Raw genomic sequence first — 20638 nt, forward strand, 5'->3', positions numbered from 1 at the left:
ATAATAATAAGGATGATAAACGGTATTTTTATAGCACTTTTCAAAGCATGGTTACTAAGTGTTTTGCAGGGGAAAGTCCAGATTAAACTGTGCCACACAGTCCAGTTGTGCAAAGCACGAATCGCTTACCACTGGTCTGCCAGTTTGTCCTATAGTTTTTCAGTTTTTCAAAAAGTATATTTTACAGTGATTGGCCTTTAATATGTATTCCTGTATTATCGTGTCTTTTTAGAGACAGGCATCTCTATCGGGAGAGAACTGCCTGTTATGTGGCCACCTTCAAGTGCAGGAGAAAGGCAAGAGCTGGAGCAAGATGTGGGTGGCTGTGACCAAGGCTGAGCCACTGGTGCTGTACTTGCAGAGCAGTGGACAGGTAAGAGTTACACACACACACACACACACACACACACACACACACACACACACTGGAGATGTAGCTGTTAATTACAAAATACACCACCTTTTCATACACTTTAGGGATTATTTATTTTAAGCACTTAAATACTCTGCATCAGTTACAATATATTTTCAATGCTTCCCTTAATAAGTCAGACATTGTCCAAAAAAAACAGACATTGCAAATGTTGCTCCACATGGCAATAAAACCAGTGTGCTTCACTCATCTCTTGGATAACACTGATCCTCTTGTTACATCCGTCTGACCTTTCTATACATCCTGTCCGCTTCCTCCTTTTGAAGTGGGACATCTGTACAGTGTAACGGCTGTGCACACCAGCGAGTAAGTGTAAATCAGATCTATCCAATCCTGCCTGTGCCAGCCTGTCTGTGCACTGTCTGCGCTCTGTAGATTTGGGCCAGGAGGATTTGGTTGTCCTGAATATGACCTCAGGTATAGCTGCTGCTGTCGGCGACGCCGCTCCCCTGCGCGACAAGCTTTTAGTTTGCACTGACCAGATGAATCAGGTGTGGGTTTACAGTCGTTCCTTGAAATCTTGGCACTGTGTGTAGCAGCAAATCTGCTCAGACCGTCCCAAGGAGATGCATAAAAGCAGTGGTTTACATGATTGCTTAAAATGAAAATTCCCCAAGCAATCATGTTCGGAAAGCTTTTTGCAAGAGACTATGATTCTCTATCATTCACGGCGGATGGCACAGAAGGGAAATCAGCCTGTTAAAGCCTCCCCCGGTTTCATTTCCAAGACTAATATCCCAATCCCACTGCAGAAAGCTGCCATTCCAAAGATTAGGATTAATGGGAGTTGGACGAGCATTTCCTGATTATACAGAAAGAAAGCGGGGGAGGGGAGGACAGGGTTTACTATACATGCTGGAATATATTCTCCCGCAACTGGAGAGACGAGCTGTGTGTTTCCTCTTCCCTCAAAGTAATGCTTATTCGAGATACTACCAGATCTCTTCTGATTGAATTATTTCATTCATTTCTGCAGGAGTCCAAGGGGGCGCGGGCGGTGCCTCTCCCTGGGTTCGAGGTGAGCGCGGTCCCGCCGTCGGCAGGCGAGAAGTCGGAGGTCAAACACGCGCTGCGGCTCAGTCACACCCAGCAAACTTTGCTCTTAAGTGCCCAAGATGCAGAACTTCAGGCCAAGTGGGTGGACTTCCTCTCCAAAGCTGCCCGCGGAGAAACGCCCACAGATGCACCAGCGAGCCTGATTGAACACAGGAAGAGCCAGTAGTGGCCGTGTTGGAGCCACAGGACTCCCTCCTCCCTCCATCCCTCTCCTGTGTATAGAGCACACATTACTTGAATTCACTTTACCTTGGCACTTTTTTTTTTTCCTTTTGAAAGGACCACTCAATCCTTCCTATGCCACTTCAAACTTATCCTCATGACCACACAGCTACTTCTTCTTCTTCTCTCTCCATCCTTTGGTCTCTCTCGAACACACACACACAGAAACAAGAAGGACTATGCTATCAAGCCACCATCACCACTGTATGTATGTGTGGTTAGGATATTTTATTTCTCTCAGTGTTTTCAGCAGCCGGAGAGGACTAAATGTTTTATTTGTAATATAGCTGAAGAAGGTTCCTGTTTTGTTTTTGTTTTTTTAAAAAGATGAAGTTTCTTGTACATTATGAGACGGTGTTGTGAAGCATTAAATCTTATGTGTCCGTCTTACCATTTGTGCGAAAGTGTGTATGCGTGTGTTTGCGTGTGAGTCCCCTCCCGTGTTTATTAAGTATTGAATGTTAGTGTAAGAAACCTGCGCCACCTCTCTGTTCACTCCTGCTGGGGACACAGCGGCAGTTCAGTAGGTATTGTACAGTATGTATACTATAGTGCGATGTAAGGAAACAAAGAAAAAAAGACGTTTTAACTTAAAAAGACACAGAGATGTGTGTACGCTTGTGGCTGGCCACCTGATGCTCCCACTGTCAGCTCCCATCTTACAGACCCTCTCCTCACACTTCTCTCTGCTATATTGGTAATAACTCCCCACCATCATTGTCTGTGGACTTTGAGACCTCTAATCTGAGTCTGATCCACCACATTTCCTCTCTCTCATTATTGTGACTCGTCCAGATGCAAGTACGCAGCCAGATCACATGGCCTCAACTCTGACCCTGTGCTGCAGGTTCAGTCCCTCAGTATCTCCGCTTGTACACATACTAAATAAATCCTCTCCATGTAGTTCTCTCTCTCTAAGCATACAAACCGTTTGCCTGCTTCTCTCCCTTTGGTGATGTGATGGAAACCAAGTACTGTACTGTAAAACTGTTTATTCTGCCTTGCCCCTCGTACCCTGCTCCTATCAGCACCAGCCTTTAAGCAAAAGTAGCAAAAAAAACTTGTCATTGGATCTCTTTGTGCATGTAAACTCACTCATATTTATGTACCGTGCTATGAAATCTTAGCCCCTCTCCCTTTTTTTTATGGTCCAGAATTCATTCTTGTCGTACTGTAAGTGAGCAGAGTCAACATTGAGTGTTTTAAACATGGATTGTGCACAGTGGAAAAGCAGTCAAGCATATCATCAATAAACAAGATGTTGTGATTCATTCAGTACCACGCTGTCCATCCAGGTCTTCACGTCATGAGTTCCTGTCTGCAAATATGTTTCTCTTTGTCTTTTCTTTCCTCAGATTCTTCATTGGATCCCCATTAGCTTCCACAAAGCGGTTGCTAGTCTTCCTGGGGTCCTAACTGACAACGACAACAACAACTAATACAAATTAAAACCACACTGTATCAATAAGACCAGAAAATATACTATGAGCCAAGCATAAAAAAACAGAAAATATATTCAATAACTACACATACAGTAAAACAACCAATCAGCAGCAACAGTAACCCACAATAGAAACAACAAAAATGATTAAAAATAGCATCAAAACAATTTAAAAAAGGTTCTAAAAACAGCTATAACACCAATGACATCTGCAATAGATCATTCAATTTATGTTCAGTTGACTTCTTGTAGGAAAACCTGTTGTGGACTGATGTTCGTAAGCATGTTCAAGGCTGAAGAAACTACTGCAACTATTACTTTTCTTAAAGTACAGTGAGGGAAACGACAGATCACAGAGGCTTGAGCTGACGTTCTTTCATTCCAGCCACTGACTTTGTATTGATATCACACATAAAACCACGTGAAATAATGCCAGTAGATTTATTTAAAAAGCTGATGGGATGCAAGGGAATGAGTGACAATGTAGCACACACTGTATGTGTGTGCTTTCTGTGTGCGTGCGTGCGTGCGTGCGTGCGTGCGCGCGTGCGTGCGTGTGTGTGTGTGTGTGTGTCATTGAGGATTAGTATACTGTAGTTGTAGTTCCATCCTTTTATTTCATATTCACTTCCAGTTTTCACTTCAGTTTACTGGTTTATTCATGACCAAAAGTTGTGTCAGCCTGGGTGTGGTTTTAAGTATTTTGCCGGAATCTCTCGAGTTTGCACCGTACAAGCAGAGTGCAAAATAAATAAATAAATAAATAAAATCTGCGTTCAAAGTGCAGTCTGTCAAGGCTGTAAGGTTGTACTTAGGCATAGTGGTGCTTTGAGCTAAATGCTAACATCAGCGTGCTAAAATGCCCATAATGACAATCTAAAATGCTAAATGTTTAGCAGGGATGTTTACCATGATGACAATCCTATTGTTTAGCATGCATGCTAACATTTGCTAACTGCCACTGAGCACAGAGCAGGGAGGAGGCTGATGGGAGTATCAGTGTTTTTGTAAAATCAAAGTATTGGATAAATTTGAATTTTGACTAGATGATCGTGCTAAGAGAAAAGTTTAAGGATCACCAAAGAGATTAGAGTTCATCCTCAGGGAGGACATGAATGTGTACCAAGTTTTATGATAATCCATTGTGTAGGATAATTGAGATCTTTGACCTGCTGATGGTGTTTGAGGAAGTCAAAGGATCACCAAAGTAGGCCAGTAGGATTCATTCTCTGGGGATTATGAATGTCTATTTAAAAAATAATAATAATAATCACGGTAATCAGTCCAGTTTCCAGTGTTTCACTCTGGACCAAACTGATGGGTGGAGCGACAGACACGCTGCTGGCTAATGAAAATATTATTTTCAGTTCAGATTTCGGGCTTTTCCACCTCCTTTTTTACTTGTCTACATGCTCCGTTCTTGTCAGACAGGGTTGAGTTGCTTTTCCTCGGTGCATTTTCTAGCTGGCATGCGAGTGTGTGTGTTTTTTTTATATGGATTCAAACTGCTGAACAATATAAATCGATAGCAACTGTGGGAACAAAAGCCTTCATCGACATGAAGTCAAGTGCACTGTGTCTTTTAAAAAAAAACAAAAAAAAAACACGTTGCCTGCTGTGTGCAGCATTACAGCCAGCTGTCACCATGAGAACAGCTCTGAAACTCCCCGCTCTCTGGTGACTTACAACAAGCCTCTCAACATGAAAAGTAGTGCAGGCGGAGCACTTAATGGGCATCTCATTACTGCTGTTTCGGTCTGATATCAGAAGCTAATGATTCCAAAGAGCCACAGCTGTACACTACATCTCCTGCTCGTATGCATCCCAAATTGATCATAGCAAGAAATGTGTAGTTCAAGCAGTTTAAACACTGCAATATTAATACCAAGTTAACACATAAGCATTGGCTTATCTTTGCGATCTGTGTGTGTGTTTGCATGTAGGGTTTACAGGGTGTGTACTGGTGACATACTTCACACTTCAATTTGTGCAAATTCATTTATTTATTGTAGATAGAACAAAATGACACCATGAAAGAAAGCATATATTGTAGATTATAGGAAAATCTGATTCATCGAAAGGGTTGGGTGCTTGAACTATGGCTGATTTAAACTCTCAAATATGTGTGTACATAAAAGAAGGTGTGGGAAGGGTGTATTTCTCTCCATCTTGATTTAATTCAGTTTTATTCTCCCTCCTTGTCTGTGTTTTTATTTTACAGTCATCAAGCTTGTTTTTGCAGTTTTTGTGGACTTTAACTTATTGATGTTCATTTTTAAGAAAAAGGAAGGAAGGCAGCTATTGATAGGTGGTATGAACCATAACTTCTTTATTTAGCAAGTCAACACTAAGTGTCAAAATGATGAATTGGAAGGCTGGTGTCTCTGTAGGGCTGTGAGCTGTGGTGCAGAGATGGAGTGTAAACTGCTGACTGCCTCCTTCTGTCATAGTTTTACATGCTGTACATCTAGAGCAGAGTGGGTACTGTGTCTACTGCAGGACAGAGACCACGCTGAGATAAGCCTCTCATCATCCCTCCAGGGTCCTCTCCTTGAAAACTCAAGACTCCGTGTTGTTTTTCTTTCCAACTAATCTCTTTTTTCTGTGAAAATCTGTGCATCAACAGTCGAATTGGAGGTTCAGTGGGTTGGCAATGTGAGTTTGTGGCAGGAAGTTTTTCGTCTTCCTAATTGTCTGCGAGTGTTGGTTTTCAGGTCAGGTAAAGCATCAGTAGAGGTGCATGTACCGCTGTCTCACGCCTCTCTTTCTGGCTTTCAGTATGCGTGTTTGCAAGTAACAACTGACTCTTCCAAGGTTGCAGTGGATCTGTACCATGTCAAGCTGACCTCTTTCAGAGGCCTCAAGGCTTCCCGTAATGGCTCTATTCATCAAGGGCACCAGCATCTTTGAATGAGCACAAAAGACAGAGTTGGTCGAAGTGAGCCATTACCGATGTCAGAATTGCAACAGAGAACAGTTGTAAATTTGAGTAAATTTGAAATGGTGCCTGTTCAGAGTTTCAGCATTTGGCTACATTTGCGTGGAGCTTGTTCCTCTCCCACAACAGCTGAAGAGAATGGTTTTAATGGGAAAGCTGTTACATGCCACTGGAGCGTAAGCCTCTTGCCAGCTGTTTGTGTGTGTGTGTGTGTGTGTGTGTGTGTGTGTGTGTGTGTGTGTGTGTGTGTGTGTGTGTGCATCTGTATGACCCAGATGCATTTGCATTTTGCATTACCAAATCTCTGAGTACAGTCCCTGACTGACCTCCCTATTTGGGGAAAGTGGGAAGAACAAATTGCCACTTGCCTTTCACACCTCCAGTTTTTCTTCTCTGGTCTCTGTTGAGCTCTTTTTATCCACACGTGCAGATTATTCAGATGGCGATGTGGGTTGACTCACATGGATTTACATGAAATTTGGCACAGACAGTCTTGGCTATTGAGGATGATTCCTAGTAACTCTGGAGTAACAATGACTACATTAGCATGTTAGCATTCAGCTCAGAAACACAGCTTTGGCCCAGGGCAGAGGTCAGGATCCCCCAGGGGATTACAGGGTAAATCTTTGGTGCTGCAAGATCATTACCAATGAAAAATAAGCAAAATAAACAAATATTTCAGCTGCACAAATTATCCAGTGTTTGTAATTGCCTGCTGCAGAAGCTTTATTCGGCAGATGTCTGAGAGGATGGTCCTTCATGCTTTCAGGCTGTAGAGAGACCTCTTTACAAATCAATGTTATTTTGTATGATGGGTTCACAAACAAAAGTAATGTTTTGCACGTGGTGAACAAAAGGCTGTGCAATCGTTCAACCAGACAGAAAGAGAAAGAGAAAGAGACAAAGATTCCTCTGAGCAGCAGTTAGATAAGAACATAAGAATAATAATAGATAAGGTAGGTAATAGGAATTGGGAGCTTAGCATCAAAGCTGTGCATATTTAAATAAAAGGACAAGACAGGAACACGTCCCTGTTTCAGTGACAAGGGCATAATAATGCCTATAACAAGCTGGAATTAACGGGTGTGTTGCTTTAAAAGCTATTCTGAAAACTTCAACACAGACACAGAATGTCAGTCTATGGTTAGCACTAATGAAATGTGACCAGTGAATACCAGCTGTTCATACTAGACTGAAAAATCCCAGTTTAAACCCATGAAAAGACTGTGGGACCATAATGTGATTGAAAGCTGCAAAAGCTATGCTTACTTTCCCTAACTTTTCTTTAATCTTCTTTTTCTTTAGTTTAGTTTAGTGGAATACTGGACAGTCTTACAAGCCTCTAAAAACCAATAGAAGTGAACAATCTGAGAAGTGTGTATCTTTTATTTAATAAGGTAATAATTTGTCTAGACATTTCTGATGAAAGTAAATAAAGAAGTTAGAACAGCTTAAATAATATTATAAGCTTTTGAATCAAGGTTAAGTTGGTTCAACTTAAATAAGCTTTTAGAGGTCAAATCATGTTTGTTGTACTAAACTAACTGGGTCAGTCTGACTATAAATGACTCATGGGAATTACAAAAGATGCATGTAGAATGTTACTTCATTATTATTTTTAAGCTGAGCCAGTGTGTTCTTTTGTAATGCATGGTGTATTAGATAAAGGGTCATACATAGCCATCTGCAGCAAGGCCCATACACAAATGCCTGGAAACTAAGATGAAACCTTTTCTTGCGTGCTGTCGTGAAGCAAGCAGACAGTTCTTTATTCCTGGAAGGGAAGTGGTTGCAACTGTTTCCTGCCATTTTTATGTTTTGTACTCTGCAAATGCTGCTAGGCTTTGTTCCCCCCCAGCAATGTTGTCTCCGCGTGGTTGATGCAAGTTTTTTTTTTCCACAATTCTCCACATAAATTACTCTTTAGATGTCACAAAATAGAATTACATAAGCATTGTTCTCAGCAGCATCGGTCGCACCCTCAAACAAAATCCACCAGACGCCGTGCGGAAACATCCTGCATTCAATCACAGACTCTGAAGGTACGTGATAGAGATTTACTTGATGATGATGATGAATTGCTGTAATAGAAACAATGCATCACCAGGCAGAACATTGTTCACATCTCTGTCTCATTCACAGGTGTGGTGGTGGCAGAAAAAAAGAAATCTCATTCAGATTCACAGCCACTGGAGAGGGTTGGTCAGCCTATCATTATGTGCTAATTACAAATCGTTAAGCTGGATGTGATGATGATGATTTGAGGTCTATTTAAGTGAATGACCTGAATGGCCTCAGAAGAGCTGTATTATCTATGGTCCCATCAGTCAGAGCCTCCTTGTCTTCGCCTCTCCCCAAATCCTTCTAGTTACACCCTCCCACAAGACCAAACAGCATTATTTCATGGAACAACAGCGTGTTTCTCAGTTCATTCCTAAGTAAATCTAATATCTAGTTAATTCCCCAGAAATTCACACCTGTTTTCATTCCGACAGATATGTAAATGTGTGCGAGCTTGCATGCACTTATGCTAAATTAAATTATGCTGCAGCCTAAACGAGCATATCTAATGACAAAAAAACCATCCATAACCAAACACTGTCTACTCTGTGCCACTGAACAAATGATGTTGTAAAACACCTGACCTGAATGTCTCATTATACAGAACATCTAACATCTCATCAACTTGTATGGAATATTGTGAAATGACGTGGAGTGGCGTGGAAGCGTCGAAGGACCCACTGAAAGAAACAAGGAGTGATTTGGAATAACAGCACTCTCATAACAAAGTGAGTCATTTGGCAGCAGCACATAAATATAAAGTCAAGTGAGTACAAAACAAAAAAAGCAAGGCGCACATACACAAACATGCACTGTTTGCCTAAGATACATGGAAATGTTTAGAAAAGAATTGCATCCAGCCCCTATTCGAGCAATCACTCAGCCTGGAAATGGCATTCAGCATGAGGAGGTTTCACTAAAAGCTCTGCTTGACCCACAGACAATGTTCAATGCTCAGTTTAGAAAACTTATATTCTGTAATAAAAGGTTTGCTGAGGCTATGCTCTTCAAGAGTCCTCAATAATGGGGCGCAGCTTGTATTTTTTGTCCTGTGAATGGAGGAAGATGAACGTTCAGAGAGACAGACCCAAAATGAGAAGTGGCTCAGCTTCACAATGGAGGCAGCAGACCACAGCAGCCCTGCTACAGAAAGCACTTTTCTCTTTTCTCTGTGCCTTTTCTTTTTCTGGTGTGTCACTCATTTGCCAAACACTTAAAAAAAGTGAGCTTTTTATATATTTGCTGGAAACGAACAACTCAGCACACCACTCCTCACTTAACCTTAGATATCCATTTTTCACGATCTTTTTCTTCTATGTTCAGGCCGAGCGAACTTATCGCTTTCCTTTCCCTCATGTTTTCCTCCAGCACATCCATTGCTGCCTCCCTCCAGACGCTCTCATCTTTCATTTGTTGTCTGCTGCACAGTTGGGCCGCCCTGCTGTTAGCTCTCTGTCAATACCTCAGTGGGAATCGTCCCCGGTTGCACCAGTCACATTAACACTGCTCAGCACACATGGGTGTCCAAGCACTTAAGGAACCTGCAGGATAGCTTTGACACGATGAAACTGATGCAATTCCCTCGCTGGGTTTCGTGCTTTCCTTCGCTTTCTCGTTTTTTTGCTTATGTATCTTGTTTGCTTGGTACACACTCTTCTACTGGTGACAGGGCTGGGCCTCTGGGTGGAGGCCTGTAGGAGGATGTATGTAAGTAGAAGCATTGCAGCAGTGTGATATAACAGCTGACTGGTTCCCCCTGGCACTCTGAGGGTGTCAAAAATGAGGATTTCTCCTCAGTGGCCAATGAAGTCATAAATTATTGAGAGTATTTACATTTTTTTCCATGCTAGCAGTGAGGCTTCAGGGATGCAAATGTTGGCCACTTTGGTGTAGACTGAAATATCACAACTGCTGGATGAAATACCATGAAATTTGGTCTAGACTTTCATGGCTCCACGATGATGAATCGTCGCGACTTTGGTGATTCCCTGACTTTTCGATTGTCCCTTGAGGAATCTTGAGGCTAATGTTTGTGATTTTGGGCAAAATGATTCATAACTTTTGGATGGATTGCTATGAAATTCTGGCCATCCCTTATCTTCATCTAGCATCCTCATCAGGTCAGAAATAGAATTTGTCAGATATCACTTCATGACCAAACACCTGCAAACCTAATGGCATTCCCATCAGTCTCAGCTCTAACTGATGCAAGTTAGCAAGTGGCTACAGGTAGCATGCTAACATGCTAAGCTAAAGGGGTACACATGGTAAATATTATCTGCTAAACATCAACATGTTAACATCGTCACTGTTAGCATATTGCATGCTGACATTAGCATTTAGCTCAATGTAACCACAGCCTACAGCCACAGCATAGCCTCGGGGAGCAGCTAGCATGGCTGAAGACTCTCAGTCTTGTTTTCTCTCCCTGTTAGAAAAGCCAGCATAGACCAGCAAAGCTAGCCACCAGCAAAACCAGCATGGGGTATGCTGGTTATACCAGCATATGTTTTGTTATGATGCTGGTGACCAGCATTCCATGCTGGTTATGCTGGTCCAGCATCATTAGCAACACCATGCTGGTCCACAAGCATGATTAGCAACAACATGCTGGTTTACCAGCATAGCTATGTTGACTCACCAGCTAAACCAGCATCAATCCAGCATAAACCAGCATAGACGAGCATGGAAATGATGCTGGTCTATGCTGGTTTTTCTAACAGGGTTGTGTGTCAACAGCTCTGTTTTAGTTTCTCAAAATTCTTTTCCTTTTAGTGCCTCTTCCATTTAATGCTTCAAATATCACGCATTCGTGATGAAAACCAATCAGCAGCTGGATCAGAAATGCAGCGTCATATAAGCTTACGGATATCAAAGTAAAGGTGCAATTCAATCTGCTCCACTAAACATATCCCAGAAAGAAAGTATGTCTAACTGACTCAATTTCTTCTCCGGGCACCGCCACAGTAATACTGTCCCTCATCCTCTGTGGTGTCTGAGAAATACTGTGCATCTGCAGCCTATGCCTTACAAGCTGTGCACGTCTGAGGCAGCACTATGGCAAAGAAATGCTTGATCAACTCAATTTCCTCCTAAAGTCTCATTCTTCTTACCTGCCACCCCTCTCCCATCTCCTCTCTCCTCTATTTCTCGCTCTCTCCCAGCGAGTGTATGGAGGTGCAGATTTATGGAGCAGCCCCGTCGCTGGTGGCCACGATCCAGCCCGAACAAGTGATTTGTTCAGAGATTACAGACACAGAAGACAGAGAAAGGAGCATTAATGATGTTATGGACCGATCACCAGGTGTATGTGTGTGTGAGAGAGAGAGAGAGAGAGAGGGGTTGACAGGGTTGTCAACTATATGCATTTCTCAGCAGCACAGAGACACAGCACATCCTTAATGAGACCCCGGCATGAACATTGAATAGTTACTGGAAAGTACTTCGTTCTTCAATACTATATTAAAAAAAACTTCAACAAAGCTCCTCACCCCCTTTCTGGAACAGGCCTTTGAATAAAATAATTGCCCCGTGGTGAGTGCACAGGAGTGCGCTCAAGCAATTAACACTGACATCTCACTGGTTGTTTGTTTTATCACTTCAGGAACGAACCAAGGACACTTCAGAGAAGGCACCTTCAGTCTCCTCCACCCAGACCTCCAGCCATATGTGGCCTGGTTTGAGCAGCAGCGTTGACGGGGCCGTTGGCAGTGGGATCCGGTGCCCCTCCTGCTCTGCTTAATTACCTGCGTGATGGAGTGTTTCCCCCCACAGCAGAGCCACCGTGCCACACTGTGTCAGGGGCAGTGCGGACACGCGGAGCTGGCCAGTCTCACCTGCCTCACCTTTTTCTGTCTCTCTTGTCAGATCAGATTAACACTAAAATAGCAACAACCGGAGAGCATTTTCTTTTTACTCAAGTGAATACTTCATGGTCCTCCTCTGCCTTTCATGTTGCCACTGAGGATGGAAAAATACTCCATATCAGCTTTATTCCTTTTTAATATAGTAAAAGAGGCAGTATGGACTACCATAGGTTTCATTAGCAGGCGTTCTGGTTGTCTATTGGATTGCAGAGAGTACAGAGTGCACAAGCCTGGGTGGAGAATAAAGTGGAAGGCACTGAGAGTCCAAACTGTACCCGCCGAGACTATGCCAGACCACATTTACTGTTGCTGTAGCAACCACCTCCGAATCAGAAAAGAAAATTCGAACACTTTAAGCAGACTAATTTCTTAAATATGTCCTCATCCAAAAGCTCTTCCTCTATCTTCCCTGTCCCTGTCTACTTCTAAGGAAATAAAAAATATTCCTCAACACTGGACTCACAGACTCAGAGGTGGTATAGCTGCGGACGTTCGGCAGTTAATGGAATTTAACAAAAAAGTTTATTTAAGGGAGAGGAGAAAACTCTGAGATTTGGTTTGCTTTCAACTATATCTTCATTAAAATTCAATACATGAGTCATGAAAACAAAGTGACATTGGAAGCTGAACTCAAGCCTCTCTTCCAGAGTTGCACAAATTTAGACATTTTAGGAGACTTATTGCATGCCTGCAGACTGGGGAAGAGTTCAGTGGAAAGAGTCAGTGGTGGAAGAAGTCTTCAGATCCTTTAGCAGTACCACACTGTGAAAATACTCCACTATGTGTAAGTAAAAGTCCTGAATTCAGAACCTTACTCAACTAAGAGTATGTATATATCATCAGCAAAATATACTTAGTATCAAGCATCAAAAGTAAAAGTACTCATTCTGCCGAAAAATGGCCCCTGACAGTGGTGTACTAGTATACTGCATATGATGTTTTTCAATTAATATTACTGCTGCATTAATGCTCCATTTTACTGGTGTTGATGCTTACTCATTTGACCACTACTGTGAATTTCCCTTTGGGATGAATAAAGTATCTATCTATCTATCTATCTATCTATCTATCTATCTATCTATCTATCTATCTATCTATCTATCTATCTATCTATCTATCTATCTATCTATCTATCTATCTACACTGCTGGGCAGTTTGATCTACAGCAGTGCATCATATTCTGTAAGATCATCCTGTGAGAACCACTTATCTCTAAAGACAACTTTTTGTGACGTCAGACAAACTATATACTATATTTTCCTCTGAGATGCAGCAGAGTAGAAGAATAAAACTGCATAAAACTGAAATACTCTTGTAAAGTAAAAGTACCTCCATTTGTACTTAAGTACAGTACTAGACTAAATGTACTTGGTTACTTGCTGCCACAGGAAACAATTGAGGGAGGCAATCATAATACAAACCTGTGTTTTCTGCGTCCTAAAATAACGTTACTACACGACATGGGGCGTACAATAAACAGCGTATTTTAAGACAGTTATGAACATAACTCTTGATCATTTACATAGTCCTTCAGTCTCGAGTATGAACATTTTTAATCAGCCATGCTAATATATTCATGAATGATGAGGCAAGCAGCTGTCTGAACAGAGGCTCCCGGTGTGTCTCAGTTGGAGTGTGGGGGTTTGCTCAGGTGAACAGGGCTGCGCCTGTGGAGACACTTATCACCCACAGCAGAAACAGTCTCATGCGTGCCCAGAATCCTCAACGAAAGCAAGACAACGTGGAGTTTGAACAGGAGGAAAGTGGAGAGAAGGGAAGGTGAGGTTTGCTGGTGCAAATGGGGACAACAGACATGTCCCAAGGTGGAAAGCCACTGATTATTTTTTTTAATCTTTGGTTAAGGTTAGAACCCCGGTGGGGTTTAGGGCAAGTTTCCAGGAAATAAATCATTACATTTTATGGTGAAGACTTGAGTTAAGGATAGGTGAGGGTTAGGGTTTGGCAACTAGTGGTTATGGTTAGAGTAAGGCTCCAAGAAATGAATCTAAGTCTGTGCAAGGTGTGTGTGCATGCGTGTGTGTGTTTGTGTGGCTATATTTTCTCCATATCAAGGTACTGAAAATGCATCAGGTATTTTTTCCCCTCATGAAATCTTTAAATTGCTTTCATTTCATTTAAGGCTGCATATCATCATCATTGCATTTCCACATAGCAACCATCCGTAATTACCCGTTTTAAAATGAAAGCCCAGTCGGAGCTGTTTACTCATTCTTTGTGCTGCGAACGCACCGATGTCCACTGGCTTAGCTCTGTTGAAATAAATGCATGTCACCCATTAGCACTTTCACCACAAGCCTAACCGACCTGTGTCACAGTGAGACAGAGAGGGAAGTGAAAGCGTTCCGTCTGAGATGTAATCAGACACAGGTAGAGTCACATGAAGAGGCTCCGAGATTGGACACAAACAAAACATTGTGGAGTCAAATGTTTTTCCATGCACAGTTCATTTCAAATGTGCTGTATAACAGCAGTGAGTTGATTCAGCTCTCACACCTTTCTCCCTTACATTGTCTGACTTTTCCTCCCTCTGTGTTTGGCACCACTGTTGCAACGTTACTAACATGGCAGCGTTATTTGACTGTGGCTCCTAGTTATGAAGCTAATTCTGGGCATCTGCTCATAAATGTAAACTTCTCAGTGATGCTTCGAGACATGCTGTAGAGGCTCCCAGAGGTTCTTTATAAACCGGGTGTTTCTGATTAGGAGCTCATTGTCTCATGAACTAAATGCGGACACTCGTGACAGGATTGTAAACTGTGCAGTGGCAAAAAGAACCATACATCTTTTAATGGCCTATTTTTTGTTATAAAAGACGAGCTTCACGTCACTGATTGGGTTTTGCACATGTTCAACCCTGCCTGAAGCGCCACATCCTGGGTGGCTCAACAGAACAGAGGTGCGGCATCCTGCCAGCAAAGAGCGGTTCACTGCTGATGTAGTTCCTCGTCACCGTCCTGCCCACAGAGCGCAGCCCTGAAATGCAACTTGACCTGACCTGGTGTAATCCACAAAGTCATTTTTGCTTTGGTCGACAAGGTCTCGACCGACCGCTTCATCTCTCTTCGTCCTCTCGAGGGCTCATCCGCTTGTGGCCACGGTAGCCACGGCGCGCAGTCCAAACCGCGCATTAGGAGAAGTGAATGATGCGGTGAGAAAGCATTGTGGGAGGACTCAGTGGATGACAAGCTGTTCGCTACGAGGTAGAGAGGCGAACAAAATCGCACGGAGAAGCTCACGCACGACTCCTTTTACGGAACAGCGACTTGTTTATCCTGTACCGGGCACAGAGGAGCTCTGTTGCGCAGTCTTTACGCACAACCAAAGAGCGGAGTGGGGGGCGTCTGTCTGTCACCATCATGTCAGCGGCAACAGCTTCAATAGCAGATGTGTCCAGGACTGATTTTACAAATACAGATGGCAGCCGTGACCGGAATAAATCAGGTAAAACAGACGGAATAGCGAACCAAATGGTGTCTAATTCACAGAGGAGTGTAACGTGTAGGATGTGTGCAGGACGGAGGTTTGTTTTTGGCACTTTGCACTTATTCCGAGTCTATTCTTAACGTTAAGCGCTGTATTTTTGAATTTTACGTTTTTATTCACACACTGCCCCCTAAACAGATCATTACAATATTTATAGAGATTCAATATGTGTGTTACCTTAATGCCAGACCTACATTTCAGCTTATTCAATATTAATTTAGGGACTGTTAGTACTTGCAGCGATAGCAGTTTCCTGCTGTAGGATTCATAGTCAAGGTAAATAATACGAAGCGTTTGTAGATTATTGATGGGAAATATCTAAATTGGATTTATAAATTCAGTTTATATAATATTGTCATGTGGGATTGTTGAGTGCTGAAGGAAAATTGAATGAGCTTCATGAACACTTTTGTTCCAGATGTCATTATGAATGTATTTCTGAATAGAAAAAAAAAAAAAAAACAGAGAGGAAGTGAAAAAGGGAGGCAACGCCATTGGTTTTAACATCTGCACCTCCTCGTGTTGATGCACAGCTGGGCGTCTCGCACGCACGCACACACGCGCTCACTCCCACACGCACACACACAACACACAACACACACGTTATGTAAAAGTGATGCTCTCTACTTATCGGCAATGAAGTGTGTCCTTGTGTTACATAAACTTGAATATGGTGAGCTGATGCTAATGGACCTCAGGGGAGTATTTGTCTAATCTCTTTCTTTCTTTCTTTCTTTCTTTCTTTCTTTCTTTCTTTCTTTCTTTCTTTCTTTCTTTCTTTCTTTCTGTCAATGAAACTAACAACTTTTGGTGTGATTTAACACCACTGAGCCCCCACATTCTTGAATATTTAATACTTACAAACACTGCAAAATCTCTCCACTGTCATGGCCTGTTGTTTTCAAGCAGGTTTCTCTCAGTAAACAAGCTTTGACTTCACCTGGGTCTGATCACATTTTCCTTCTCTGTTCTGCTGGAAATCACTCAGTTGATGTCATTGTGTTTATTTGCATTCCAGCAGCTTGTGTCATGATGAAGCGATACTCCTATGTCGTGGGTTCATGGTTCCAGACTGCTGGCGTACTGAGATGACACCGTGAGGGACCTCCCCTCCTATAATAAGCCGAGCACTGTGCAGTGCTGTATGATAACTGGTTGTTTAGCATGGCTCCAGATGGCCTGTGCGTTTCCACCAGCCTCGCAGGCCTTTTGTTTAATGATTTATCACATTTCCTGCTTCGATACTGTTAGAATTCGATGCAGCGCAGCGCCTGGCTGTTACGGGGGGGCAGTGTTTTGTCACGCAGTGTTGTGCAGCCCTACAGGGGTTCAGCGCTGATAGCTGTGGAATGACTGTCCCATTCCGAGCTGAATCTCATCTGCAGTGCTCCACTCTTCTTTGTTCACACTGAACTGTGCTTGTGCTACTTCTGAGTTCTGTCTTATCATCTCTGTGAAAACAAATTTCTTTTGAAGATACATGAATTATACATGTGTTCAAACACTGGATGAACTTTCGGTGATTTATGCACATCTAACATCTGCAAATTAATTCAATCACAACCGCTGTGTTTGATGCACACTGGCTTTTTTCTTTTAGGTCAGTTCCAGACTCAGTGCACACCCATGCCTCTGCCAGCCCTGGGCACCCAGAGGATCATCCAGGGCAATGGTACCAGTGTGGGCACAATCATTTCCTTGCAGTGCCCAGCCAAACACAAGCTGGTTGGAAGTGAGCTGACGTGCGTCATGGACACCAACAGCACTCACTGGGTGGGGGAAACCTACTGTAAACGTAAGTAGAAACTGAGACTTGGATATGACAGTAAATAAAGAAAGAATGGCATGGTCTCATTGCATTTGTTACTTTAAGAATCGTCCATATAGAAATGTGTTTGTTTGCAGATTAAACATTGCTGATGCTTTTACTGGGAGAACTGCAGCAGCTGCAAAACTTCCCCTGAATTGTCTGACGGCTGATTATTCAGAGAAGATGGAATATATATTAAACATTATGGGATAGGCATTGTGGTTATGGCCATGCACTAATTAATGCTCTAAATTAAAGGAGAACACATTCAAGAGAAAATAATTCGTTGCTCAGGGATAAAGCTCATTTAAGGAGAATATTGATGCTAATGTAGTTAGAGAGGAATAATTTCAGGAAGGTGCACAGTTAGTCGTTCTTTTGGTGCGGGAGCTAGAAAAAAAAGGGGGGAGCCTGATTTTAATTATGTTTCAGGATCAATCATCATGGGAGAGGAGAAGCTCTGTAGGATGTGAAACTGAAAGATATTAAAAATGGAATTTATGTTTTATTGTCCTTTCCATGATGAGCTGGCATGTGAACTTTCTTGCAAAATGACTTTATCTCTGCCAGTCTCTTCTGGTTAAATGAAACTAAACGACTTGTGACACAGCAGTCCATGTGGCAGGCTTTATCTGCATGGTGGCTGTGAGCCTGATTATGAATTGTCATGCACAGATTTTGCAGCATAATACGTCGAGTGCAGCACATGGAAATAAAGTCCACAAAGCAGCCAACAGTCTTCTTCTCTCTCACTCCAGCTCTGTCTCCCTATGAGGACTATGGATTCCGTGTGGCTGTGCTGGCATCTATTGTAAGCTCAGCCATAATCCTCCTCATGTCAATGGCCTTCATCACCTGCTGTTTGCTGGACTGCATCAAAGAGGACAAGAGGGAAAAGGAGGAGAGGTGAGTAAGAAGCAAACAGTGGTGGAAGATGTTCTCAGATAGACTCTGCTTAAAATTACCAATACCTCAACGTAAAAGTCCTCCATTTCAAGTAGAAGTCCTTCCTTTGAAATCTACTTGAATGCGGCTTGTGGAATTTTTTTGTAAATTTTTGTCAGCAAACATTTTCCACCATCTGTAGGTTAGTGGAATAGTGTGAAACCAACGGCACGAGTGTGCAACGTGTCACCATAAGTGACAGGGAGCCACTCATAGAGGAACAGTTCCACAGCTACAGGGAACATTTTAGTAGAAGTACACAAGTATGATCAGCAAAATGTGCTTCAAGTACGCAAAAGTTAAAGTGTATAAAATGGCCCGAGTGATTGATATATGTTGCATTACATTATATGATCGTGAATACTGATGCATCATGCATAAGTAGCATTTGAGGGCGAGGTGGAGCTAATTTTAACCACTTTCCAGTTAGGTAGTTTAGCCCAGTGGTTCTAAACCTTGTGACCTCCAAGGGGCCACAAGGTAAGTCTCTGCAGTGAATTATGGGGTAAGAAAGAAGAAAAACAAAGTTCTGCTGCACAGATTCCCTCACCTTTCTGTAAAATTTTGGTTAATTATACCTGTTTGGACTGAAAACAAGAAATTATTATATATGGAATCGTCTCAGACAGGAAGTTCAGACAGGAAATGTCAGTTTGATGGAACAAACGACTCAGATGTAGACCTGAAACATGACACAGACAAGAGCCTAGTAAACACTTTGGTGAAAGGTAAAACACCACCACAAAAGTTGGAAGCCACAAGTTTAATCCTTAACAATAAATTTTACAAGATTATCATGTGTTTTATATAGAGTCTTAATCTGTAAAGTAAATGCAGTGAGATTTAAAAACAACATTCCCCTCTGAAAAGGAGTGAAGTGGAAATATTAAGTAACATAAAATGGAAATAATCAAGTCAAGAACAAATACCTGAGAACTTAAGTCCAGTATTTGTGTAAATGAAAGGATGTAAGGATGGCCATACAGAGGAGTGGAGCGTTATCAGTCAGCTTCCTGTGATGCATTTAGAAACTGAAATACTGACATGCAACTGTGAATTGATTTTTTTTAATTTTTTTTTTAACAGGGAGTCAGATATGTGGCAGTGGGAGGAGCAGGTCCAACATCAGGAGGACAACAGGTCACGCTACAGCCATAAAGGCAGAAACAATAACAACAACAACAGCCAGGAGAAGGTGCTCTCACTGTGGGACACCAGTAACCCAGCTGTGTGTGACAGCATGAGAGTCTGCAGGTGAGATGTGTGCTGAAACAGCCAAAAGGAAAAGTAAATAAATACATTCTCTGAAGACATGCAGACCAGCAGAAAACCTTAAAGAAACAGCTTCCTGTCCTTTTCCCTCTCAGGTGCCATCAGCAGTACGCTTATGGCGCTACACCCACATATGGCCCCACTCCTCCTCCGCTTTCTGCTCTCCCCGGCCATGACTACAACCAGCCTCTGCTGCCCCGGCACCCTGAACCCGCACAGATATCCGGTCCGCCACCTCAATACTTCGGACCTCATCGGTCTTCCTGTCCATCTACGGGCCCAGGCCTGGTCCAGGTCTCAGCAGCAGAGCCTGGTTTGGTGTGGCAGTACGGAGGACGGCAGAGCAGTTTGTCAGGAGTGAACCCATCAAGCGCAGATGAGTCCAACACGAGGAATATCAACCCTGCCAAAGAATTTTCCATACGGATTATATCAGTGTGAGGACACGTAACACGGGAGGTGGATCCCATCAGTCAAGAATTTGTTTACTCAGCAAATATGTACAACTGTACCAATGAGGACTGTGGGAACTGAACATACCTGGTCTTTGTGAAATGACAATGTCTGCAGTTCTACACAGTATGATGGAGACTTACGTGCCTTTTGTGAACTGTAATGGTACACTGCCCTCTGTCTGAAAAGGGAAGCCATTGCACTTTCAGGGCACCAGCCTTAGACCAGCTCAGAAGGTCAAGGCACTTTCATGCCCTTAATTGAGCTTTTCAGAACCCTACCGAACTGCTATGCAGAGGACATAGTTTACAACACACTGTAAGCAGCTGAGGAAGTTGTCTGAGAAGCTCATCTCAGGGCAGGAAAGCCCAGTTTGTTGGACGAGAAGAGCAGCTAGAAGGCACTGGCCACTATGTAAATACCATTTTAAAGAATGTAAATAAAAAAGAGACTTCTGATAATAAATGAGACTGTATTCCAATGAAAGGAGAATGTGTAATGATGTAGCTGACACACAGGAAGTGAAACGAATGTATTACTGATGAAAACATTAATATTAATAATAATAATAATAATAATAATAATAATAATATTGCCTCGTCTAATTGACCCGCTGCAGTCATTGGCATAAATGGAA

The 20638-nt window shown here is 42.5% G+C and overlaps 2 protein-coding genes across 3 annotated transcripts in view; both read left to right on the forward strand.

Annotated features, from left to right (window-relative positions):
• fgd (faciogenital dysplasia) overlaps positions 1 to 2989 on the forward strand; it is a 58125-nt gene extending 55136 nt beyond the window's left edge. For both annotated transcript variants that reach the window (XM_070968519.1, XM_070968520.1), the window contains exons 18-19: positions 233 to 373; positions 1410 to 2989. In XM_070968519.1, the coding sequence (XP_070824620.1) occupies positions 233 to 373; positions 1410 to 1655 (387 nt within the window). In that variant the 3' untranslated portion in view covers positions 1656 to 2989. The remainder of the gene's footprint in view (positions 1 to 232; positions 374 to 1409) is intronic.
• Positions 2990 to 14878: 11889 nt separating this feature from the next.
• On the forward strand, positions 14879 to 20484 carry LOC139335139 (uncharacterized). Its single transcript, XM_070968597.1, has 5 exons — positions 14879 to 15479; positions 17122 to 17316; positions 18090 to 18237; positions 19363 to 19530; positions 19644 to 20484. Exons 1-5 carry the CDS (start codon positions 15395 to 15397, stop codon positions 19987 to 19989), a joined length of 942 nt encoding a protein of 313 aa, XP_070824698.1. The 5' UTR covers positions 14879 to 15394; the 3' UTR covers positions 19990 to 20484.
• Positions 20485 to 20638: the final 154 nt, after the last annotated feature.

The sequence above is a fragment of the Chaetodon trifascialis genome, chromosome 8, assembly GCF_039877785.1.
Source record: "Chaetodon trifascialis isolate fChaTrf1 chromosome 8, fChaTrf1.hap1, whole genome shotgun sequence".
In the NCBI taxonomy this organism is placed as follows: Eukaryota; Metazoa; Chordata; class Actinopteri; order Chaetodontiformes; family Chaetodontidae; genus Chaetodon; species Chaetodon trifascialis.